Genomic DNA, 27,549 nt, shown 5'->3' with positions numbered 1-27,549 from the left:
ATGCTCTGTTGAGGGAAGGGACAAAACCAAATGCAATAAATCTAGTAGTAAAAATGTTATTTATGAAAATGAGAGATAACACTAGGAGCAAGTCCCCCATCTCTCTTGGGTCCCTTAATAGCCCAATGCACACAAGGATTCCAAAACTATGTCGTATTTTCAGTCTTAAACGCCGCGGCGTTACGAGAAAAAAAAAGTTTACATGAGTTGCCGTTGCGGCGGATACAACAGGTGCGGAGCATACGATGTTTTTTTCCCCCAGTTTACAACATTTAACAGAAAAAAACTATTTTGAAAAGATGGAAAATAAAATACAAGGAACTTGCTTCGAAATGATCGGAAATATGTTCAATTTTCAATCTCGTTTTTAAAAAGGTTTTATTTCTGCAATTCCGAATTTCGTTAATTTATTTATTTATTTTTTTAACGTTAATTGTTGCTTTTAATTGAACAAAAAATAACATTTTCCTTTTCAATTTCTTGTAGCATTTACACGCTTTTTTTTAACGTACTAATTTCTAAGCGATCAACTATGCAAATAATTGATGAATTCGTGATCGGCGTGCTTTTGCAGTTTAGCTTCTACTGTAATTTAAGTCTTTAATTAACGGACAGATAGTTTAAAATTATGCCAGAACTTGCTTGTATTATTAATTTCTTATATCCTAATTTTCGAGTGTAGATCGGGAAAATTTTTGCAACTTTTATTTCGCGGATGTCCGAATCTCCAGCTTAAAGCATTGTCTTTTGGACTAAAGTGCTGAAATTTAAGCGAGTTTATCCTGTAATTATTTCAAAGAAAGTTTATAACTTTTAAAAACATTCATAAAGGCGATCTTTCAATGTTTTGTCCGCGCAATATCAAAATTTTCGGCAGCCATCCAAAATTCGGCTAGGTCCATTGTTGTCGGACTTAGGGCAATTAATTATCAGTAATTAGGAATAGGAAGTTATTTTAATATTTAATCCGTCTAAATTGCGTTAAAGATTTCTTCAAAAAACAACAAGCAGCAACAATTTTTTTTCACATTGTCAAACTTTAGGCGTATCGCTTACGACGGGTGCTGCACATACAGTAAAATTTCTATTTGATTTAACAAATGTTACGATGCGGCTCTTACGCTGGGTGCGGTGCACACTTCTGAAAATATGGTAAGTGCAAACTTGCTGACTCCATAAAGCAACAAGTGCTTTTGTGTTTTGATATGAGCTCCAAAAATTAAAAGAAATACAATACATGAAATTGAGTTGATCAGTTATCACCAATTGATGAATGGGAAAAAGAAAGGGGGATTTAACATTTTAGGAATCTTTTAACAGAAGGAAAAAAGGAAAGGTGGAAAACTTAAACATTACTAACGATTATTTCGAAATGCTCATGTCCCTAATGAATGTATCCGCACAGCAACAAATATTTGCTTACAGCAACGAATGTATCTGCGTTCTTCTATATTATGTAGCTATGACTATTGCATATTACATAAACAATATTAATTAAAGTTAGAAATGTAGAATGAGAACCTGAATGATTATCGCGAAATGCGCGTGTCCGCAGCGAACGTATCCGCACAGCAGCGGATCTATCCGCCTTACGCGCTTGCGTACACACGATCTATAATTTTTACAAACTAAGTAATATCAATTTGAAGCAAATTAGAAGTGAAGAGAAAGAACTTGAACGATTATGGCGGGATGCGCGTGCCCGCCGTGAATACATCCACCTTACGTGTGGGTGTATATACTATCTGTTTATAATTTTTACAAATTAAATAAATAACATCAACTTAAAACAAATTAAAAGTGAAGAGTAAGAACTTGAACGATTATGGCGGGATGCGCGTGCCCGCAGCGAATGTATCCGCACAGCAGCGAATACATCTACCTTGCGCGCGGGTGTATATATTATCTTTTTATAATTTTTACAACTTAAATAAATAATATCAATTTAAAACAAAAGTAAAGAGTAAGAACTTATACGATTATCGGACGACGCGCAACTCAGCGGCGAATGTATCCGCGCACGGCGTGCGTGTATCTAGCTCTGCCGTTTAGTATGGAAAGCAGGGTTCGTTGATTTGAATCACCTTGATTTGAATCAAGTGATTTTTTTTAAACAAAGTCATTAATAATTAAAATAAGTTGATTTTTATTTTTATAAACCACTTTTGCATTTTTAGAATGTGTTGCTCTAAATTTTACTACACTTCATTATACAGTATTAACTTCAACAGGCAAAACTACATGGATCCCACTGACTGTGTGTGTAACAGATTTTCACTCCAGCAATATTGTTTTAGCTCCAAACTTATAGTTCAGAACAAAATATAAATTTACAGTTTTTCTTATACATCATGACGAATATAGTTAAGAAAAGTAATTGTTCAAGGTATTATTTTACACTAAAAACGTAGATGATGATGGAAACCTTTTCTTTAAGCAAAGCATAAAGCAAAATCACCTCTTTTCTAAGCATTATAAAGTATGTATAAATTTTAAAAATTTATTGAATAGTTAGAGAACTAATCTTAATTTAAAAAGTAAGCTAAATGGAGGCATCTATTGTATGAAGTTTATTATATTTATAAATGTAAAGTAATTACTATCTACAAATTTTTGAAGATATTTAAAAAAAATCGTAAAAATCTGATTGAAATTTTAAAAATCCGACTTTTGATTTTTTTTTTTTTTTTTAAATATCACGAACCCTGATGGAAAGTAAACAAAACTAATCCTTAAGCGTGCCTTTTATCAAAGCAAAAAGCAAAGCTTTGTAACAAAATTACTTAAGGATTGTTTCGCACAATCCACTTTGTCATTTTTTATTCAATCAAACACCTTGATCATTATTATTACCATATTTCCATTAGTCTGTTCTCGAAAGCAAAGACTACCACTCAGGACAGATTCCACTTCAAAAAGGGGTGAGAAGTTAAATGTATCTCTGGTCTTTTTCGATACTACATTGGAAGAACAGCTGAACACGTTACTCTGCGCCTTTGACTTTCGGGTTTCCCTCCCTATTTTGATAAAATCAGAGCATGCCTGACGCATGCGCAGATCGGCGCTAGGTCTCGGCTAAGGAGAACAAACAGTAACTTGGTTTGGTTCCTGTTTGTTCGGGTGGAATCTTGCAACTCAAATTTTCTCTCACTTCCTGTGATCGAATTCAGACGACGCGACGCCGCTTTCTAACCTATCAGAAAGCGAAAAAAACGCAAATTTTCAAAATAGTAATAATATGAAGAATATTTTAACAATAGAAATATTAAGATTAATTGGCGTCCCCTTAGTTTCGCCTCCCCGCTCCCTATTTTTCAGTTTCAATCACACCTTTTGAAAAATTTAAGAGGGGAGAAAATTTTAAATGTCAGTGAAACTGGGGGGAACCGATTAATTGTTAAGTTCCGAAAAATAGTTTTGTATTATAATACGAATAAAAACCCCTGTCATAGAAGTAGTTTTGTAGAAAATGCATAAGAAGGAAAAAAAGAACATTCTTTTAGAAGTCGTTGAGCACCGATCCATCGGAAATATTGTCATAAGTTCAAATGCTCATTTTCTGATAGTGCTGAGGGTATGACATGAATTTTCGTGCTCCATTATGGCAAAAATGTTATTTTTTCTTATTTTAGAGTTACCAGCTCGTCGACTTTCAGTTATCTTTTTAAATAACTGGTCGTACGAATTCCTTGCTTCTGACTCGAGAATGTAAAAATAAACTTATTCCAGTCCTACAAGCTTTTCTGCTGCAGCGACGCAACTTTTTTAAACTTCATACTTTTTTATGAGTTGGGGTCGTTTGACCGGTAAAGGAATAAACACTGAAGCACTATTTTATTATCTGGAATTCATAATATCTTTAATAAACTATAACACTTGATGTTGTAAATATTAAGGAAAAAAGGGGGGGAACTTTTGTGGTTTTGCTTTATATTTTTTGAGGGTCAAATGAAAAGTGATGCAGCAACCCAGTAAATGAACATGTCTGGCTGACAAAGAAAAATTTCTACTCATTTACTTTTTGGAGTTGTACAGAAGGAAACTACTGTTGCCAAATCATCTGAGTACACAATTATGAAATATCAGTGCCGAAATGTTTATTTCTGACGGATCAAAAAGCTATAAATGCCTTGCCTCTTCTACAATAAAGCTACTTAAAAAAAGATTTTATCAGATAAAATTTCTCGTTAAAACTTTTGGGCAAAAAATCTTTTTTATTATATCATGATTGTTTTGCTGTGCAGTTTTGTTTACAAAAAATAAATGAGATTTATTCCTCCCATAACGTTTATGTCAATAAATCACGTTTTTCTTTATAATAATTAGCTAACACTTCCAATGCAATAAGAAAAGGATTTTAAAATTGCATGTAATTGAAGGTAATTTTCCAGGAATGGAAGTATTTAAGGAGGTTGAAATTCCCCAACTGTTGCTCGGAAGAAAAATCACTTGATCTATCTAAAAGTTGAAGAACCTGTTACGTTTCTCCCAGATTCTTGAATCTAGAAATTTGATAGAAATCTTTTAAAATTGGTGTCAAAGTATTCTGGATAGCCTGAATTTTTATTTTTATATTTCTCTCCGTTTTCAGGCTACTTTCCCGTAAAAGTAAAAGAAAAAGGAATTAAATAGGACTTAATGCATCTTATAAATATCGTTAGAAAAAGTCAAAAATAAATAAAATACCAAATTTCATAAGTATCGAAAAATAGTTAAAAATTAGAAAAAAAATGTATTGAGAACGGGGAAATGTGTCTGTTTGTCCCCCCCCCCCCTCCTTTTGAGTTCATAGTCCGATTCAAACAAACTTTTTTTTGAGCAATCATGATTGCTTATTGTTCTCACTTGACAGTCCTTGATGTTCCGGTTCCTTTTTCAGCTTGGACCAGGGCTGCAGCACCACCGTCCACCGGCGGTGGCGCGGCTGGTCCCGAGCACTGTCGCCCGAAATCCACTTTTGCTGGGCGGGGGCGTCCATGTCCCACACACACACACACACACGAACGCCTACACACACACACACACGAACGCCTACACACACACACACGAACGCCTACACAGACACGCACGAACGCCTACACAGACACACACACGAACGCCTACACACACACGAACACCTACACGCACACACGAACACCTACACGCACACGCATGTACACAACACTCACTCACACACATGCATACATACACTTACGCACCCACGCACCCACACACATGCGCCTACACAAACACACACGCTCGTGATTGCGAAAAACATAATTTGAATTCAAGATGCCAAAAATTCAAATTTTTTTTTTTTTTTTTGAGCAATCACGATTGCTTATTGTTCTCACTTGACAGTCCTTGATGTTCCGGTTCCTTTTTCAGCTTGGACCAGGGCTGCAGCACCACCGTCCACCGGCGGCGGCGCGGCTGCTCCTGAGCACTGTCCCCCGGAATCCACTCTTGCTGGGCGGTGGCGTCCATGTCCCACACACGCATGCGCATACACAGTCGCCTACGCGCGCACGCCCTTACACACATACACAGGCCTACGTACACACACGTAAGCCTACACACACAACTATATACACATAAGCACCCAGGAGGAGGGACATGCTTGGGCGGGGGAGCCATTTCTAGAAACAATAACTCTAACCAGTAGAGTCTTGTCGCAACTCGTGATTGCGAAAAACATAATTTGAATTCAAAGTTTCGGAATTTTTTTTTTTTTTTTTTTTGAGCAATCACGATTGCTTATTGTTCTCACTTGACAGTCCTTGATGTTCCGGTTCCTTTTTCAGCTTGGACCAGGGCTGCAGCACCACCGTTCACCAGCGGCGGCGCGGCTGGTCCTGAGCACTGTCCGCCGGAATCCACTTTTGCTGGGCGGTGGCGTTCATGTCCTACACACGCATGCTCATACACAGTCGCCTACGCGCGCACGCCTTTACACACATACACACGCCTACGTGCACACACGTAAGCCTACACACACACACACACATAACTATATACACGTAAGCACCCAGGAGGAGGGACATGCTTGGGCGGGGGAGCCATTTCTAGAAACAATAACTCTAACCAGTAGAGTCTTGTCGCAACTCGTGATTGCGAAAAACATAATTTGAATTCAAAGTTTCGGAATTCAAATTAGAGTTAATTTTTTTTTTTTTTTTGTTTTGTTTGAAAGATCTTGGTGAGGACACTTTATTCCCATATTTTACTTGACGCTGTGATCTACAAAAAAAAAAAACATTCGATATGAACTGATAACCTCCTGCTTTTTGAAGTCGAATGAAAAATAATTATTACAAGAACTATTTCAAAATGAAAATTTGTGTGTGGGATGGGAGGGGAAGGGAAGTATATGTGGCGGTCTGCTTACCCCCCCCCCCCCCCCCCCCCATAGTATTTGTTGGGATGAGAATATCTTATGAGATGAGCTAACCTGTTGAAACAAAACATTTTTTCTTCCGAAGATCTTTGCTAAAATGCCTCAGCCATGTTTTTGAATGTGACTCTGCTTAATTTAGAGGCTAACATATACTGCAAAAGCTGGCATCCCGGAAAACTCATAGATGTATCCATTTCCGCCTGTAAACCGGAAGTTTGCCTTTCCATCTAATCGGTGGTCAATCCGTATTTTTCACGCCTTAAAATAAATGCAAAATTCTTTGACCGGTCTGCATAAACTATTTTGTGCCGAAATTTTAGATTATGATGCTGAAAATTCAGAAGGGATTTTGTCTGGGACAAAAATTGCTGTGATTTTTCTATAATGGCAAGAAAATGACGATTTATCCTCTTCGCTAGTGATTTTATTATTATTATTATTATTATTGAAGTATATCGGATTGGACAATGTGTAAGGATCATAAGAACTTTTTAAAACTAAAATGAAACATTTTTACGCAAATGAGTAAATAGTTAAACTAAGACTTACTAACTTGCCTTTATTTATTGAAAAAGATAATGAAACTAAAAAGTATTAAAGAATATTTTTAGAAATCTCTTTTGCATCCTTTGTTTTTGTTTCAGAGAATTAATAAACTTAGCGATTTGTTAATAGCTTTTCAGAACAATGCCCTCTGTCCAAATCTTCTTATTTTGAATAGTTTGAATGAAGAACGCTCTCCCATTAGTCGAGTTTCGACTTTCCTGCGTGCATAAAATAGTTCTTTTTTCTATGCTAAAGTTATTATCACATCACATTCCAGATTAATGTCGAATCAGATATTTAAAGAATGTCGACGCTTGTGTTTTTACTTTCTTCTTTATCTAATATATAGAAGAAAGTATTGGATTCGAAATGTCAGTGTTTGTGTTTTTCAAGTTTTTTTGTGAATGTTTTTCTGTTATTCAAAATAATTTTTCAGTCTATTCTAAGGCTTATATATACAAATTTTAAAACTTCGTGTCATGCACCTTGATTTTTTTTTTTTTTTTTTTTTCCAAAACTCCAGCACATTTGTCTTTTATTGTACTTCAAGCTTTTTTACATTTTTGGAACCAGTTTTTTTTTTTTTTTCATTTCTTTAACTACTTTCCAACAGTCATTTGGCTCAGAATAGCCTAAAGACTTTTGCCCCATAAATTCAATAGACTCGACTGTTTTTCGATTGATAGATTAATCTTAACTTTTTGACTCTTTAACTCTTTTTGATTCTGCATTAAGTTGTGTCAATTCATCATTACAAAAAATTCCGCTAGATTGATTTTTTTTTTAATTATTTATTTATTTTTCAAACCTTTGGTATGGTTTTATGCATTTTTGAAAAAAGAAGTTTGGGTCTTGGGTCGGTGCTCAAAATTTTGTATAAGATATATGGTTTTTAGAATGGATTGACATATCGTTATCGAAGTATGCATGAGGGCAATTTTACGTGTGAAGGAATTACATTTTTGATGCAAAACAAAAGTTAAAGTGAACAAAATTTTTAAAAATCATTTGCAAAAGTTAGATTGTTATATGAAACAAACTTGAAAAAAGATTTAAGTTGGATTATTCTAGTTAGAAACTGTGTAGTTCTATGCAAATTAACCTTTAAATTAAATATTTTTAAAAATTACAATCAGTGGCGTAGCTAGACCCGACTTTCGGGGGGGGGTTACTTCTTTTATATATATATATTTATATATATATATATATATATATATATATATATATATATATATATATATATATATATATATATATATATATATATATATATATATATAATCGCTTCGAATTTTTTCCTTTTCTTCCTTTTTTTTTTCTTCTCTCTTCTTTTTCTCTTTTTTTTGAGACTAACTTTTCGGGGGGGGGGGGGGTTGTCCCCAAAACCCCCCCTTAGCTACGCCCCTGATTACAATCAAGTCAGTTAAAATATTCCTGTAACAGAGTGGACATTATTATTGAAGATAGAAGTAATTTTTATGTTTTAGCAGAGAAAATAGACAATGTTTCATTTTATAAAATTTTGTATTTCATTCAATTTTTCTATAAATTTGTTAAGCTAAGCTTTTTGAAAAACATCAATAGCATATGGTACTTGTTTACTATTTCCATAAATATTGTCCACTCTGTTACACAGTGTAACAGAGTGGACAAATAAGTAGTTACAAAAATTTTTCTAAACCTAAACATAAAGTAACAGTTAAAATAGTAATACAAAAGCAAAGAGTAACTCTAAAGTTACTACTTTATATGTAATTTAGATTTTTTTTTAAATTTTAATTAGTAAAATTAATGCAACATAGTGGACAGAATGAATCTTACCTTGCTTGTTGACTGTTGAATCCACTAGGGTTAGCTAAATATTTAGTTTTTACCATCTGGTCATCTCAAAAATATTGCTAGTTTTTTTGTAAAAAAAATTTTTTATTCTTTAATGACTGTAACAGAGTGGACATTTCAAAATTTGTAAACTGTAGGGACAATTGTAAATTCCTTGTTATTGCGTCAAGCAATTACTTAAATCACTTTTTAACTGTCACTGTTTTGAAGCTGGGACATCAAAATTTTGCCTTTTTGACTTAACATAATTTTTTTTTTTAAATTCCTAAATCAAAATATTAAATACAGAAAATACCTCATGATACAAAATTGCATGAAGAATAAAGAAAAAAATATGATTAAATCATATTGACTATCAAATTTTCTGTTAAAAATCCAAAAGTGCCGGACATGAAATGTACCATTTTCGTCGGAATGACCTAACTACGCTTTGTCCCGATTATTTTTGATGTCTCCCACATTTACAGGGAATAAACTCATTGCTTTGTTTACTTTCTTCCAGATGGACACAACAAATGGTTTGCGATTTGTTTATTTTGAATGTAGAGTGAGTTATAATAGTGTATGTCTTATGCGCAGCTGTAAATAATGTTAGTTTGAAGCTTAGTTTTCTTATATGGTGAATAGATACATGCGTCATTGTAGTTGTCGTTAAATATTTTACGTAATAGTTTTTAGTTTATATCTAGAAACTGCGGACGGTTTGCATTTTGTTCATTCAGATTTTAATTTTTTTCTTCGGGAAAGAATTTTAGAGATTGATTTACAGCTGTAATGTGTGCTTTCATGGCTCGCTTGGCTATGACAAATTGCCTGAGTGGACCACCACCATAACAACAATTTGAATAATAATAAAAATTCATAAGTACCTGATTTTTAATTGTAATTGGTCTTTGTCGCAGTAATTTAAACTTCAGATTATGACAGGTTCATCTTTTAATCCAGCGAGGACCATCAACACTAAACTAGAGAACCTAAATACGGAGAGATTGGACAACTTCAGAGCGGCTGCCATCTTATGTCCAAAATGCTCACTCCCCGTAGACCGTAATGCATCTTCTGCCCCCAAATATCACTGCACATTGTATCGAAAAAATTAGAAGCTAGTTATGATATTAAAATGAAATGAAATGTGCAGATCAAAATGTATGTTTGTTTTCTACCTTTATGAACAAACTTATGAGAAAAAAAAAATTCTTTGTAACCGCTATGACGATATTAAATGATTGGCACCAGATTGCCAGACTTGGTGCTCACTCCGTTTGTTGAAAATACAAGGAGAAGAAAAATCAGTCTATTCTTCAAAGATTTCATGTCCTATATTCCGTGAGAAATCTAGAAATTCACACAGCGCAGCATTTCGAGCTAACAGCACTTGGACTAAACATGGCGGACAGCGGCACGCCGTTGTCCAATCTCTCCGTACTCGCTCCGTATATAGGATCTCTACACTAAACTAATTAATGTGCCCAATCTTAAAAGTCGTTCCTTCGTGCCAGTGTTAAAATTAAGTTTCATGTAATTAATTTTAGTGGTTTATGCGTAGCATGTTTGGGGAATTGGAGCTATCTATACTTTAAGTGAAACGGATTTGTTTGGATAGAGGACTAAAATAAAAATACATAGAAGAAAAAAACGTTGTTCCACAACAGCCTAAGCCCATGGCTGGGTCAGCTTCTGGTTTTAGAATGGTAAAGGTCAAGATTTGCGGTCGCCACTCGCCACGTGGCGACTCAGTTTTCAAAATTGGCGACCCCAAAAAATCTCTACAGTCGCCAACTTTTTTGGGGGGTTATTTTTATTTTAGATCCCAAGAAAAGAATTCCACACCACAGATGCCTCAGTACAATAAGGATTCACCGATAGAGACCGTACTCCGACTGAATGTTGTTTATTTTACAAAGCTTGCATGTCCTTTCTCACTGCCTGCCTGAATGTTGGTTATTTTACGTTGCTTGAATGTTCCTCTTACGCGATTCAGGCAATGTAAAATAAGCAAAAATACAGTGAATTAGGAAGCCATTTGCACAAGATCAGAGCGTTTGCTCCTTTGTCTTGACTCTGTTTTTCAAGTAATTAGCGTACTATAATCATGATTTCAAGAAGAAATCATTATATTTTAGATTATATTTTAGATAAATTTTGATTATGCCTTCAAAGTAATTACCTTTTCACGTTTTTAGTTTAGTTGCTCACAGTGGCGTAGCTAGACCCCGACTTTCAGGGGGGGGGTTACTTCTCTATATATATATATATATAATATATATGTGTGTGTGTGTGTGTGTGTGTGTGTGTGTGTGTGTAATCGCTTGGAATTTTTTTCCTTTTCTTCTTTTTTTTTTCCTTTCTCTTCTCTCTTCTTTTTCTCTTTTTTTTTTTTTGAGACTAACTTTTCGGGGGGGGTTTTGTCCCCAAAACCCCCCCCTTAGCTACGCCCCTGGTTGCTCAAATGGTAATATTAAATTCAAACTTTATTTTTTTACATCGTATTATACACCTGGGATTATACGAAGCTTTTTTTTTCTGCAGGCCCATTTTTAGAACCTGCAGATTATAGGCCGCCCGCCGATAATACACAGGAAAAATATGGTTATTAAATTACAGGGTTCGTACGCTCCAGGAAAACCTGGAATTGTCTGGGAAAAGTCAGGAAAACTTCAAATTTTTGCCCCCAAAAAAAATTTTTTCCAGGGAATTTTGAACCTTGAGTTCTAATCTTCGTTTTTTATCGATGTTTCCTGAAAAAAAAAATGTAAAACGTTTTGAGGCAAAATGACGCTGGCAATAAAATTAAAAAAGGCGAACCAAAAAAAAATTCCGCGGACCGCCATTTTTGCCCCTCAATAGTTCCAAAGAAAAAATTTCCTAGGGTGAACAGGAATTATGCACAAATTTAACGGGGAGAAGAACATTTTCCTTCTTCTAAAGCACAAGCCTGCGGACGGTAGGGTCAATTGAGAAAAATCGTTTTTTAATCGAAAAGTCTTTTCAGCTACGAATGAAACGTAGTCGCCATGTTCGGTCATTCATAAGATGGAAGTAGACACGATGCTTAAATACCTAAGATTCCAAAAACAAAGCAGAATTGGATGTTTTCTTTAACTGTAAACTAATGAAAACAACGCAAAATGTGCTGCAAGTTGTTTTTTTTTTATTATTATTTTTTATTTTAAATATGTAATTTTCTTGAGAAATGAAAATTTTTGTTCTTAAAACTTAATCTTATCCTCATTGCCTTGGACGCAAATGTGCTAAAAACATTTCAACTGAAGTGTAGTTTCATGAAGATTTATTATTTTTAAATTGTTTTCATGCTACAAATTCAAAAAAATATTTCTTTAATTTTTGTCGCAGCTTGCCATATTTTGGTCATTCCAAAGATGGCAGTACACAAAACCTTTTAAGTGCCTAAGTTTCCGAAAATAGCATTGGATATTTATTGCAATGCAAACTATTGATAACAACGCAAAATGTGCCCTTTTTTCCGAGTAATTCGTAATTATTTTCTGGAAAAAATGCAAAATTTTATCTCCAGAATTTTTTTTTTATTCTAATTTGATTTAGACGCTTATGTGCTAAAAACTGACTATTTTGTCTTATAATTGTAGTTTTTTAAAGATAAATTATTATTTGTAACTACTTTTATGTTACAAATTCAAAAGTCTACTCATTGTCTTAAATTTTTTACTTAGTCGCCATATTTGGTCATTTGCGAGATGGAAATAGACAAAAATTTACAAAAACATAATTAGATGTTTATCTCAATGTCTATTGAAAGCAATGTTTACTGAAAGTAAATGTGCAAAAAAGAAAATTTTTAATTTTAATGCACAGCATCCTTTATATGCAAAAGGAAAAAAAAACAACTGATTATTGGCATTGGCTTATGATTGACGGATGTTGACTTTTGATAGAATGCATTGTATGGTATGCCCATCGATGCAAACAAGTTAATCATATTTATACTGAAAAATAGCTTTGTACTTTGCTCAATATGTTTTGTGTTACATACTAATAGGAAAATAAAAAGAATCGTAAACCAAAAGCGGAGAAAGATTGCTGCTGTTTACAGCAAAACGCTAATATGCATGACATGTGGCATCAGAGAAACGTTAAAATAAGTTGAAAGTACATTGTTTTTAACAAATAGTTAACAAATGAAAACAATTTTTAACGAAATGTTTTTTTTTTTTTTTAAACTTGTGACAGAATTTTTTTTTTTTTTTTTACTTGTGACAGAAATTTTTTTTAAAAAAACCAAGTTTTTTTTTTTTTTTTTTACAAGTGGAAAAGTTTCAGTTCTTACACATTGCTACTTTGAACAATTTTGACTATTTTGAAAATATTGTTACTTAAATTTAATTTTGAGTGAAGCGAGTAACCTGGAATTTTCTAAAAAAATAACCTGGAAAAGTAAGGGAATTTTTTTTAACCAAAAGTGTATGAACCCTGTACTTTTTTCAAATTCTTTTTCTAAAACAGTTTTATGTTTTGCTTTAAATCTTGTTCTGAAAGTATGAAAATATTATGCAAATTTTGGCTCTTTAAAAAAACACACCATTATGTATGTTTTTTTACATAAATCCTCGAAGGTCGTTCCGATCCTATTTGATTCCCAATTAACTCAAACAGTCTTTATTCTGAAAATCGTCAAAATAGGAAGAAAAAAAAATTAATTAATTTAAAACTTAAAAAGGCAACTTGTTTTTGACTGCACAAAGCCCCCCCCCCCCCCCCGCACCCTGTTTTATCATTCCCTTTGCCATAGTCAAAGTTCCATGTTTTCCCATAAATCCTGTATTTCATTATAAATCCAACATCATTAAAAAAAATGAATAAAAAAATATATTTGTAATTTTTTAATCTTCAATTGCATCAGATTAAAATATAAGCCAAATAGCCAGTCCTTTGATTGTTTTCCCTTCATGGTCATCCTTAACATGGCGACGCTGCGTATTGAACGTAGTCGCCATGTTTGGTCATTCTCTTAGTTCAAATAATGCAAAAAGAATGATTTTTTTTTTTTTGGAAATATATTCTTGGTAAATGCCAAATTGTATATTACTGGAGGAGGTCTGTAGTTAAATATTTTTATGCCAAAAATTTTTTTTTTCACTGTGGGACCATGATACTGTGTACACTACTTTATTTTTGGCTTAATGATTTTTTTTTATGAAACTTTAAAATGGGTGGAATGAACCATTTGCTTCAGGAGCTCCCAACCTTCATCCTATGCCTCTTATGTTTCCATGATTAATATAATTTATATTTCTTGTTAGCATTCCTTTAGCATCACTTTCACAATATTTGTTTCAAAAAATACAAGTCGAAATCCCCCCTTCCCCCACCCCCATTCTTGTACTACAGCGCTGTTTTCGAAACCCGGTAAAACTGGTGGCCACCAAGCTTTTTGAGCCTAGTGGCCATTGGCCACTTGAAAATTTTCTGAACCTTGAGGTCTATAGAATGGATGCTTTTTTTAATGTAATTACAAAAATCGCAAAGTGGGGAAGTGGGGAGCACAAATCGAGGATTTGTATGAGGAGATAACATTTCTGGGCTTTGTAGCTTACTAGCAAACATTTCGCGAAATTTGAAGTCCCTAAAACGCGATTTTAATGTTTTTTTTTACCGAGCCGCAGAACCCCCCCCCCCCCCCCACCTCCTTTCCTTCTGTCCGAACTTATCCCCTGCAACCGCGTTTGTCTAAGGCCTGTCGTACAATGTGCGTAAAATATTTTTTAGTTATCATATGAACCTGTTTCAAAAACTTAAGCATTAAAGTATTGAAATTCAGCGTATTTTCAGATTATTAGCCTAATTAGCTAGTGCTTCACACCTTGCAGTGTAGAATCCAGGGCCCCCTGTCAGTTTGGTCGCCGGGTCCTCTTCCACCCCTATAACTTGCCAAATTTATACTACTACAGTTCCGAGCCGGTCTCCCAGTTTCCGACTAAGCTAGCATGACCTCTCGTCGGCCCTGGCAGAACCTTCTATTCTTCCGAAAGAATTTGAAACTGCCATGTTTACTCAGCTTCCAATAAGTTTTCTATCAAGTTTCAGCGAAACAAAAACATAAATAGGATAAATTTGCCGCTCCTCAGAAGTTGCCGCCCGTAGCAAGTTAAGTTCTTCGGCTTGCTCCCCTCTAGATCCCTTATCAAATATCAAATAAATTATGTTCACACAGAATGTTTTAAATGTGTTCTTCCATATGTGAAATAAATAATACTAGTAGAATATGGTGTACTGCTACATACTGGGAAACTACTAGTATTAAGTGCTTGTTAGTTACTAGTGGAGTAAGCTCAAAGTCTGATACAAGGGAGGGGAGGGGAGGGACTTTCCATTGGTCAAATTTCAATATTGAAGTTCAAAAAACGGCTGTTTTAAGCGGTCTTTGCTAATGTTGAAGTGAAAGGAAGAGATGTTCGTGGCTCCCCCTCGTAAATGTTTTAAAACTGAAGTCCGAAAAATGTGTGATGAGCATCACTGCAAACCAGAATATGTAGTAAAAGGTATGTAAAAGGAATCAATCGTCCCTCCCTTGAAAAATGCCTGGATCCGCACTTGAATAAGCGCTTTTCCTGTCGATACATCTGACAAAGGCAATTTCTTTGCTCATAAGATAAAATCAATTTTAAAATGTTAGTGTAAAAAAATTCGTAGACAACAGCATTTTTTTTTTTTTTTTTTTTTTTTTTTTTTTTTTGAGATCATTTAAAACAGTCATCAAACTTGGAAACATTTGAAAAATTACTTCGTCTCTTTGCTCTTAGATTATTCTCAAAATTGTTTTAATAGTGAACTAAATCGGTAAGTTGCTTGCACGATATTAAGTTTACAAGCTCAAAACGTTGGTCATGTAATAAATATGAACATATTCAAATTTAACATACGCTTATTTTCAAGATAATTATTCTCTGCAAGAAGACCCGTGAACTTTTAATTTGCTGCAAAAATATATTAACCAAAGTTTTCTTGATTCACACTACTTTGTTTCAAAGTAAGACAACTAAAGAAGGAAAGACTTAGAAACAATAACTAGCTCTTCTACCTTGTTCCTCGCAAACTGTGATGACCTACTTGCGTATGTGACGAAAGGCTGGATAACACCTTTATTATCGTTCTTATGTTTCAAGATTGCATTATCGCCGAAGATGTCTGCTGGATAGGGGTGTCCCAGTACATTCCAAGCAGCGTGAAGACATGTGAAGGAGAGAATAACTCGGGATGATTCAGCGCCTTTCGGGGGTGGGAGAGCTTGGAAAGGTGGCGTATCCACTTTTGTCGACTCTTTTGTGTTGATGACCTGCCTCATTCAGTTGTTCTATAAATACGGTAGCCTTGAGAACTCTCGTTCTCTGACCCGCGCTCGATCTTGAAGCTCTCTTCTCCCTCCTTCCTTCCGATAAGCATCCTTTTTTTTTTAATTCAAAAAAGTTTTTTAGCGGCAACTTTGTGTGTGTGAGAGTGAGAGAGAGAGAGCATCCGAAAATTTTTGCTGTCACAGCCGCAAATCCCAAGTTTCAAAACACTTTCCCAATAGGAGAAGGAGAAAAAAAAGAGTATGTTACAGTTATTTTATTTTTAATTTTTTTAGCGAAAAAATAAAACAACAATTCATTATTTCGGGTAGACCGATCTGTAAATGAACATCCCCCAGTGAATGAATAGCTGGTAAATAAAAAAATAAAGGTTTAAAAGTTCTTTCTTGGGTGTTCATTCACAAGATTGGTGCTTTTTTTTTTTTTTTTTTTTTTGAATCCCTGTCCCCCCCCCCCAAAAAAAAAAAACCCACATAGGAATCTAGCCGCTTCAGACTTTTCGTATTATGCAGAAAGTTGACATAATTGTTTCATTCTTGTACATTAAAATTTTAATTGTTAATATATTACATTGATGTCGAATGTGACTCTCCACCCCCACCCAACTTTTCGCGTTCTCTTCTTTTATTCTTGGAGCAAAAGAGACAAACGCCCCTTGTGTCTCTTCAAATGAGTCTCCAAGAGAGACACTTTTCCCCGTGCATGGGGAGCATTTCCCTGCGAATTGCTGTTTGCATTTGTCCCTTGCTCCATAGAAAACGAATAACACTTCGCTGCTCATAAACTGTAGACGTATAGAGACAGACCGTCATCTTAAATGACTGATAGCAGCTCCGCTCTTCCGAGCAAAAAACAGATACGGCTGGTACGGTTAAAGGAACTGTCACTGCTGGGAGTGTACATATTCGTTTTGTATTCCCAGCCATATTTTGGCTTTAAAAAATAGGCCCCAAGACTTTTTGATTTGCCCACGTAAAAGGAATTCTCTTATTATTAAGAGTGTGCGAAAAATCTTTATGGTTTGTTCAACTTCGGCAAAAAAAATTTCCAATCTCTTTTGATTAAATCTTTGTAAATAGCTGTGAAAAATTTCATGACTTTTGCAAATACTAAGAGCAAAAATTCCTGGGATCTAATTTCATAAATGATGCGTATTTTTTATGAATTAAAATAAACAAATTAAAGTTTAAACAAATGACATTTTACTATCAGATAAAAATTTTGCAATGAATTTTCTGAGGAAAACGGAATATCGAAAAGTTTCCATGGTGTGAATGCAAGGAATATACATGCGTGATTGAATGCTATATCATGCACAAAAACGGAAGAAAAAAAATGACTTAAATTAAGTTCCTTATTCAGCAGCTGTTTTATTCCATATCTTTTCCTAACATCCGAAATAGAAGTAGTATTTTCATCTCAGTAGTTTTCCTCTTGATCTTATCTTATCTGGTGATCAGATGCGAAATCTAATGTTTATAATGTGTTGCTATCTCTCGAAAGAAATGCGATGAGAACATTCTCAAAGGAGTTCACTATTTGAATGATCTGGTCGCGTTTCTGAAGCAGATACCGAAGCTTCCCGATTGAAGAACATTGAAGATGTTATTTAAAGTTGCATTTTGATGTTTCTTAAATATGAAATATTGTTTTTAAAATGAATAAAAAGGGTTTATTTTCTGGAAAAATAAAATCAGAGGTATTAAAAAAAGCTATCGCAAATTAAGCAGTTCTTTCGAGAAATTAAAAAAAAAAAAACCGCGAAAGCAATTTCGACTTCATGAGTACTTCTCTGAAAGTTTTGGAAAAAATAATTAACTTCCAAGCAGATACTCTTCAGTTTAAACAATTGTTTTTTTCCCCCCTTTTTCCTTTTTTGATGGAGGTGAAGCTCCTATGTAAACGTAAGCACCAGTACGCCCTTGAAATGACAGATTTTTGACATCACAAAAATGCCACCGCTTAAAATCTGCTACTCTAAAGCAGTGTTATGTTTTGTCTACCTCTGGAATCGACCTTGTATAAGTCGATCGTTTTGCGATTTATGTGGTTTTATTTCAGACTTTTTTTTTTTTTTTTTTTTGAATATATTTTAATTTTTAGGTGGGGGAGGGGGCATACTATTCAGGACGACAACTTCTGTTAGCGTATTGCTAATATATTTTTATGAAAAAGAATGCTTTTGTTTTTTTGTTGATTGTTGAACAAGCTATTTTTTTTTCCTCCGCAAAATATTCTGGTCTGAAGTTGACGATAAATTTTGCGGCGTTGATGGAATGGAGCCGATTCTTCTGGATCTTATGGTTATAAATAGAATTCTTTTCAAGGCAATGTGTGCGCGTGCTGTTGGGCGCTGTACCGTGGAATAACAAGTTTTGACCTTTTTATACTTAGTAAGATTTTTATTAGTGTTAGCAAAGAAAAGAATCTTCTGAAGTGTGATGAATGGTAGCAACGACGGATTGATGTGCTTGCATGGGTTCCTTTGTTTGGATTTGTTGTAACATGGTATTAGAATTTTGTTCCACGACATTTATTTTTATTTTCGAGGCCATGTTGCGATAGAAGTGATTAACGTGGGTTGAAATCTAACTTTCTTTTAAATCAAGCATTTTAAACTGTTCTTTTCGTAGCATTTATTTAGACAGAAAGTAGCGTAGAAGCACCGCCCAGGCTGACTCATGGCCCCAAATTAGGGGATAGTACATAAATGACCTGTTCAAGCAGAAGAGTATAAATAAAATGCAGCTTCGGGAATGATTTTGGAGTATACTCCCTAGTTACGATTATTTTTTTTTTTTTTTTTTTGAAATCCAGAGAAGGGAGGGGGGATCCTCTTAAGTGTCAACTATCGCCTAAAGCTGCATTTTGGGGGGCTTATGTTGTGAAATGTTTGGTCCATATTCTTTTGTTTGAGCCATTAAATTGCACTTTGACACGGGAGGGGGAGGGGGGTTCAAAGAGGTCATTATCAGAAGGGAGTTCCGATAATGACCCCCTACAAATCCAGAAGCTGGATCTGCCTTTGATGGTGCATCAGTGCATTGCTTAAATAATTATAACTTCATGGTAGAGAACAGGCTTGCCAGATTTTTGAAATGTTCAACCAGGGCACTTCATTGCAACCTCCCAGCGTCGCCGCATGTATTTGAAAAGTTGAACACCCTTGGTGGTTTTTAGAGTGTTTTGGAGAGTAGTTTTGTCTTAATACTATATGATTAAATATTTACTAACTATGAACCAAAACCAGGGGTAATAATAAATGATACAAGCTGATAAATTTAAACATTTTATTTCTTGCATATTACTCAATTAAGAAGAAACACTTTGAATGAGGAATAAAAATTTGAACATATTTGCATGTACTTATTTTATTCGCTAGAACTTTCTTAGAAAATTTTGTCTCTGATCTTGTAGTAAAGATCTTCACAAGCTTATCCAATATTAATTTTGTATGTCGATGTTACACATGACAGAGTAATTATCCTAAATAGTCCTTCACAGTTAATTATTTTTTGACTTTTTGGGCATCTACTATCTGACCATCGATTACATAGAAAGGCTAATATCCGGTTTATAGGCGGAAATGGACGTATTTATTAGTTTATAGGGGTGTTAATTGGTTTGTTTTAGATGTGCACTTTTGCATCTCTATTATTTAGCCTTAGTTTTGTAAAAGTGAAAATTTGCACACAGCAACATTTTTTAAATCTATAGTATATTCGATCTATATTCTCACTGCAAAAGTTAATTGATTTATTTATTCACAACAAATTTTTTGAGCTTACCATTTTGCTTTTACGTTCCTGAACGAAATGAAAATATTTTCTTTTTGTTGTTTTTCCATGGTAACTACTTTTCTTTCCCCTTATTTTATTTTTGAGAATGCAAGAAATGAATAAAGCACTAGTGACATTATAAAACGCGTGTATCAATATTCCATTGCTATTTTCCCATCTTCCCTGCTAGATTCATTCAGATGGAATCGTCTTTACTTGGCAGATTGCCAGATTACATACAATCCGTGGTCAAACAGTATAATCAAATTTATTTTTTACCGGCACGCGAAGTAAACCGACCGGGATATTGGGATTTTGTCTGAAAACCGGGACATCTGCCAAGCATAACATATGGACCAGTATCAACAAGTATTGTGCTTGTCTTGTATTATCTCTTTATATCACCATCTAGCGTGAATCCAAAGTGTCTGTCATTGGGGTTATGACATCCCTCTCTCCATAATAGCACAGAAAATAGGTATATAAAAAAAAGCTTGTTAGGGACTTGTATTTCAAATACTGAGAGATAGCAACAAATCTCCCTATATTTGCCTTCAGATTACACTTGTAACCCCTCCCCCTCCTTCTGACTTGCATGCTCATATTGTGCATTGTGCACACTAATCAGAAAATTGTGTACTCCCCCCCCCCTTAAAAAATTAATTTGAATTTTTTACATCTTGAATTCAAATTATGTTTTTCGCAATCACGAGTGTGTGTTGTATGTAGCGTGTGTGTTTGTGTGTGCGGGTATGTGTGTTTGTGTGTAGGGGGTATGTGCATGTGTGTGTAGGCATGTGTTTGTGTCTGTGTGCTGTCAAGTGTGTGGATAGTTGTGTATATGAATGTGTGTTTGTGTGGGGGGTATGTGTGTGTGTGTAGGCATATGTGTTTGTGTCTGTGTGCAGGCATGAATGTGTGGGTAGCTGTGTGTATGTGTTTGTGTGTGTGTAGTTGTGTGTATGCGCGTGTGTGTAGGACATGGATGCAACCTAGAGACGGCTTTCGCTATAGGAGCAACATCGTGAGGACCTGGTCGACGGTGATGCTGCAGGGGGTGGCGGTGGGAAAATAAAATCAAAAGACATCAAAACAGTCAAGTGAGAACAATAAGCAATTGTGATTGCTCAAAAAAAAAAAAAAAAAAAAAAAAAAAAAACAGAAGCAGGATCCGAATCTCGATTATCATTGCATTTAATACAATGCTATTTCAATAGCAGAATTTGAATTAGAAAACAAAATTTTGGTTATGTTCCCTTGTTTTAAATTCTTGTATGTTTCCATTTCATTTGCATATTTTGTTACCATCTCACACATGATCATTTGAAAGCTATTTGAGCATTTTATGTGCTTTGTTATTTTAATGCCTTTGTAGTTCATAGGATCTACAAGGCATTGATTCAGCTGCTTGGTGAGGATGCACAAATTTGTGAACTTTAATAATAATTTCTGATTTAAATTGTAATGGAAAAAAAAATTGCATCCTAAGATCATTTTTGAATTTTATTAATATTTTGTGGAGTTGTAATAATCATTAATAGATCATTCAAAAGTTATCATTGTTGCTATACTGAACCAAATTTTGCTGGGAATGGTATTCTCATTTACTTGAAGCACTATTTGATAGTTCTGTATCATAGTACACTCATTCATGGGTGGATACAGTTACCATTTTAATGGGACATCATGCTGAAGAATGCCCCCCCCCCTCTCTCCCCCATGAACGAACCTATGGTTATGGGTGTGAAACATTTCTGAAATTGCTTGTGTGTTAATAAAAAGCACGAAATTGGCATGGAATAAGGCACTTAGTAGAGCATAAAAGGTTACTAATACATTTCCTAAGCAGTAAAAAGAAGTAATATTTCAAATATTTACCTTTAGATACTTGCCAACTCTACTGTTTTTAACGGGAGACTCCTGTTTTTTGCTTCCATCTTCCGATTTCCCGTTTTTTACGATTTTCTCCTGTTTTTGCAGTTTTTTCAAGCTATCATCAAAAAGTTTCATTTTTTTCTTTTTCTCAATAGATAGCGCCCTTTTCTAGTCTAGGAATGTCAGGGAATAAGAAGTTTTCCTAATATTAATTCTTTTAATAAAAATTAATTTTTTGGATGCTATCTACATTGCATTTTCACGAAACACGTGCTTTGCCGAAAATTGCAGCTGATTTCAATCCTTTTGCATCTTGAAAATATATCAATTATTTTGGAAGTTTGAAGTTATTTTAACATGTGCTATCCTGTGCCTACTTATTTTATATTTTATTTTCATTATATATATATATATTTTTTTTTTTTCGAATTGTACCAGATTTTAGTAATTAAATTTTTGTAGCTAGTGTTTTTTTTTTTTTTTTTTTGGTAAGGATAAGGGAATGTACGGAACTTTAAGCAATTTCACTCCTTATCATTTGCTTTATTCCTTTGCAATATATTTTTCTTGCTGTTACCAATTAGCTTACATCCGCTAAAAATCCGAATTTCACTTTAAATTTTGTATTCATGTTATTTTTAAGCATAATTTAATAATTTTGTTGTGAAGATATGTCGCTGGTGAATCACCTATATACCTCTAGTGGAATCTCCTGTTTTTTTTTCTTTCGAAGGTTGGCAAGTATGCCTTTAAAATGAATTAATGAATTCGAAAGATTTCTAAAATCATTTATATTTTATTCACAAACTGTTTGAACACAATGTGAATAGATAATATTGTCAGCTGTTTAGGGGGGGGGGTCAAGACCCTCCCCTTGTATTCCTCTCTGAGTACACTACTACATATATGATGTATTCCACTGTCATGTTTTGTTACTTAAGCCTGATATTATATTTCAGGTTAAAATGGCTGTTGTTACTAAGGGGCCCACACTGTATGATTTCTTGTTGGAAGCCGAACTTTCACACTATTTCAACCCCTTGAAAAATGATCTTAAAGTAACTTCAGTGCACCAGCTGAAATACGTTGAAGATGATGATCTGTTGCAGCTAGGGATGGCTAAGCCAGAAATGAGAAGACTAAGAAAGTACTTTCAAAAGTATTGCCCACAAACTTATTTACGTAAATTTAAAAAGGTATGAGAACTTCTCTAAATTGTCTCCTGAACAATCTAAAAACATTTTTTGCATCTAATAATGTGTACTTATTTACATTTGTTGATTTAGTTTTTAGTGTTATAATTCTTTTAAGTATTGTCCTCTTGTCGATTAAAAAACTGTCCAATGTAAATGTGAATTGGTTGAAATTTGGGAGATATATTTGTACATTAATATTTTATTTGAGGTTTATCAAGATGCATCACCAAATGTTGCTGCTATGTATTATCAATTTTTGAGCAAAATTGCCCAAATTTTATAGGCATGCAATGTTTCTTAAGCTGACTGTAGCTTTTTCATTTGGTTAAACAGAAGGCTGGATGTTAACTCCCTTACACTTGCCATCTCAGCTCAGTGCAGTCAACTCAAGCATGTAATTTTAATGTTAATAATGCCAAACTGACAAGGTGCTTTTTCATAAGATACTTTCTCTACCGTTCTTAATGAGGGTTAATGTAAATCTGGCACATAGAAAACAAATACAAGTATATTTGTTATGCTAATCTGGCAGCTCTTCTGGAGCACATATGGTGTTTCCATTTTGTTTTAACAAATGTATTGCAGAAGTAAAAAACCTAATTACTGTCAGTCTAATAGTCTTTTAAAATACTAAAAGCATGAATGAAAAATTGTTTTATTTATTTATTTATTTTTTATAATTATTGCTGAAAATAAACACATCTTGCTAATTCAAGTATCTTTTCCGAAACTTGTAATTAAGATTTTCATATGATTCTAATTATTGTTATAAACTGCATCTTTGTATGAGTAAATGGACTTACATAGTTGGAATGAGTTTAAAAAATAAAAAAAGAAAGCTTTTGTCAGTTTGATGCAGTTGGTTACAGAACCTGTTTAAACTTTACTTCTTTGGTGAAATTATAAAGTTCCAGAGGAAATCTGTCAGTATATTCTTGTTGAGACTGATATGTAATGTTTTGATACCTTAGAATTAGGAGTTTGTGCCAAATAGTTATCTGATTAAAAATCATTTGGAATTCAATGCAGTTTGAGTGTACCTAATCATAGCAACAAAAAGTATTTCAAAAGTATCTAATTTCTCTTTTTATTAGTCAAGACCGGAATTAAATTTTGCACTACCTAATACATAATGTAAAAAATCAGAAAATATTCATAAAATTCTTTTTAGCATAAATTCTAACTTATTTTAATGGGAATTTATCATTATGTTCCAAAACATAATTTACCTCTGTGTATTTTTTAAGTTATAACTGTCTTGTAATACATATTTTTCTTTTGCTTGAGATCATTCTAAAAGTTAAACAATATGCTATTAATTTCAAGTACTTATTAGAGGAAGAGAGTGTTGAAAATGCTTGCAAGAAATTATCGTATTGTTGATAAGTGGTATTATAATTGTTTTATGCATATTCATGAGTGACCTACTCAAATTAAATCTATTTCATCTTTACTTACTTACTTACTTATTTTTGCAATAATGAGTTGCTTAAAATGTATAGAAAAAAATATTTTGTTAAAAACTGAAACCAATCTGGATTTTTTTTTTCTTTTTGAAAGCTGCAATTCTGTATTTGGTTAATTTTGAATATGGTCTCTTTAAATAAAAAATGTAGTACTTCCAAACTCCTTAGTTTTATAATTGTTTCTTGGTCTTTTTTTTATACCTCATAGACATTATTTATTATCTTACATATTTATAAAATGTTGTTTTAGATGATTTTGCCAAAAAATAAGGATGACCCAGACAGGAACTCCATCTATTTCAATGACAGCACCTCCGACAAGAACAACATAAAAGTTCCAAGCAAACACATAATACCTATGGACAACATTGTCATCAATAAAGAATTGGGTGTGGGGGAGTTTGGTGTTGTGCAGCAAGGTGTTTGGACAAATGAAGATGGAGAAAGGGTTAGTAATATATTTTTTATAGCATATTCAGCTTAGCATTCTTGATACACATTAATTAAAATTAAATTTTGTGCTATGAAAAATTTCTTGAAATATAGAGGTAGATATTTTTTTCTCTATTCTACAGTGGCCGCCGCTTTTTGAATCATGTTTGTTCGAAACAGTTTTGATTCTATAAAGCGACTGGTCCAATAAAGCCGCTAATTCAATAAAGCTGGAATTTGTTCTGATTTTGATGATTTGATTCAGCGGTTAATTCAATTACCCGGCGTCCACTGTATCTACTAACAGTTCATTTTTAAAAATTACAAGCTCTGATTGAAAACAAGTGTCCTCTAAGTACTAAAAGGCAAGTGTATAAAATATTGATTTTGCTCATTTCTGTAAGAACATACAATTCACTTTATTTCTTTCAATGTTTATATAAAAATAATTTAAGAATAATTTTAAAAAATGTATAAAATATGTTTTAACGGTATTCTGCTGTGGGCAGGTAAAGGGCAGTAACTGCAAATTTTTCTCTCTTTTTTTTTTTTTTTCTTTTTCATATTTGTCATGTATTGACATTAACTTTATAGTAAAGCTTGCAAATTTGGTTTCTGCTGGAAAAAAACCGGGGAAGAAAACTTCTATTTCCAACGTTTCCCCATGGTAGATATTGAATCTCTAACAAGTTTCTTCAGTTATCTCGAAACCTCATTTCTGCAGATACTGCCATCTACCTGCCTATAACAGTATTATTATTGATATTCTACTGTGTAGTAATACAAAATCAATAATAACAATAAATAGCCATGCATGGTAATTTTCACTTGTAACTCGGAAAGTTTTATAATCATTTTCTATTCTAAAGCACTTTGTTTTATTACATTTTTGACTATGTGATTCTATAAGTAAGCTTTTTAAATTAGAGATTTTTTTTTTAATTTGTTTAATTTTTTCTAGAAAATGTTGGTATATTAGTATTTTTTTGTAGAATTAATTTAACTGCAATTGATGCACAGTAAATGGTTTTTTACTATGAACTGTGTTTCATTTGCTAAATGAAATCCTGCTTCACACCCAATCTAATCTTTGTAATTATGATTGGTCAGTAGTAAGGAATATTTTTTTTTCTAAAATATACTTCAAAAAATTGCACATGTGTACTTTTTATATAATTTTGCATTAAAGCATTTTATTTTTCACTGTTAGATCTCTTTGTAAACAAACATGATTTATTATCAACTTTTGTCTGATCAAGATTTAATACTCTGTTATTTCATTATTTTTGTTTTGTTATGAAGACTTTTGTCTGACAACTTCACATTTAAAAGGTCACACTTTCTTCATTAAAAAGGGGGTTCTTTGAAATCCCATTTATTTATTATTATTATTATTATTATTATTTTTTTTTTTTTTTTTTTGCAAATTTGGGCATTTTATGTGTTTGATTACCTTTTAATATTTCTATTGTTTTTCATAAATGATTTTTTTTCACAAATGTATTGTTTTTTATTGATCTTTTATGTCCATACTTTTCTAAAAAAAAAATACTCAAATTGAAGTTAATTAAGATTTTAAAAGGATATAGGTTAATCAATAAATAAAATAAGATATTTTAAGCTTAACTGATTAACAGTAGAAAGACGGCGTTTTGCGTATACCTAGAAAGACGAGCAGCGGTTACTTTGACCGCCATGCTTAAAAGATTGGAAATTTCCTCCTTTCGGGATTTTTAACCATAGAAAAGATTTGTTTCATCATATCAGAGTTTAATTTAACAATTTAATCGTAATATAGTCTGCAAATAAGTCTCAGATAGCTTTTTTTTTTATTTTATGTTCGATCAAATGAAATACACATGCTTTACACAATTGGCATTAAGAAAGAGCAAATTTGTACAAAAAAGAGAATTTTTTTAGCATGTAATAACTAACAAGTAATATAATCAACCATGCATGTGTTTGGTTTAAAAAATATCTTAATATCGCAAGATACCGTACATTACTATCTTTTACAGTATTTCGAAATACTTATGTTATCACATCGCCTGTATGTTAGCCATTAACATTTTTTTTTTTTTTGGCAATTAGAACACATGCTCGTAGTTTTATTTCCGCGTAATTTAATTTCACACTATTTTAATCTTTTTCCTGTGGTAGATACTTATTTATATGCAGCAAAATTGACCAGTGGAGGTGACTTGGAGGAAATTGGAGAAATAGGAGTTCTGTTTTTGAAATTGTCCCCCTTTTTTGTCGGCGTCAGTCCCTTTTTCTTTCACTACTTTTTATATTTTCAGCGTCAATTTTTATTAGCGAGGTTTTTTCTGATTCTAACTCAGAAGAACAATCCTTTTCTGCAAATCTTAACTCCGAAAAATATTCGCAATAATCTCATGAAAGCAAACTATTCTCATCGCTAGGAATATATTTCTCTTCAGACAAGTCAGACTGTTCATTCAAACCATAATCTGTTTTAGATGTGCAGCAGTTTCAGGAGTTAATAATCCTATAATTTTTGCTTGTCGTCAACGGTTCTTCTCGATATCATGAAGATAATTATGTGACTGAGAACTTCATTATCACCGAAGAAAATAAACATCAATACTTCAAACAAAGCACATGTTTTGTTCACAAAAGAATTCCAGTAAACATTTTTGGAATTTATCTCTGTTTATATTTACTTCTTTTTAGACCCAAAGTAATTTCACG

The 27,549-nt window shown here is 33.4% G+C and overlaps 1 protein-coding gene across 1 annotated transcript in view; it reads left to right on the top strand.

Moving 5' to 3' along the window:
• LOC129233413 (activated Cdc42 kinase-like) overlaps nucleotides 1–27,549 on the top strand; it is a 77,201-nt gene that overhangs the window by 15,714 nt on the left and 33,938 nt on the right. The window contains 2 exon segments of the mRNA XM_054867443.1: nucleotides 22,703–22,939; nucleotides 24,656–24,853. Of these exon segments, the coding sequence (XP_054723418.1) occupies nucleotides 22,709–22,939; nucleotides 24,656–24,853 (429 nt within the window). The 5' untranslated portion in view covers nucleotides 22,703–22,708.

This window comes from Uloborus diversus, unplaced genomic scaffold, assembly GCF_026930045.1.
Source record: "Uloborus diversus isolate 005 unplaced genomic scaffold, Udiv.v.3.1 scaffold_393, whole genome shotgun sequence".
In the NCBI taxonomy this organism is placed as follows: Eukaryota; Metazoa; Arthropoda; class Arachnida; order Araneae; family Uloboridae; genus Uloborus; species Uloborus diversus.
Note: the sequence above shows the minus strand (reverse complement) of the source record. Positions and strands in the feature narration are given on the sequence as shown.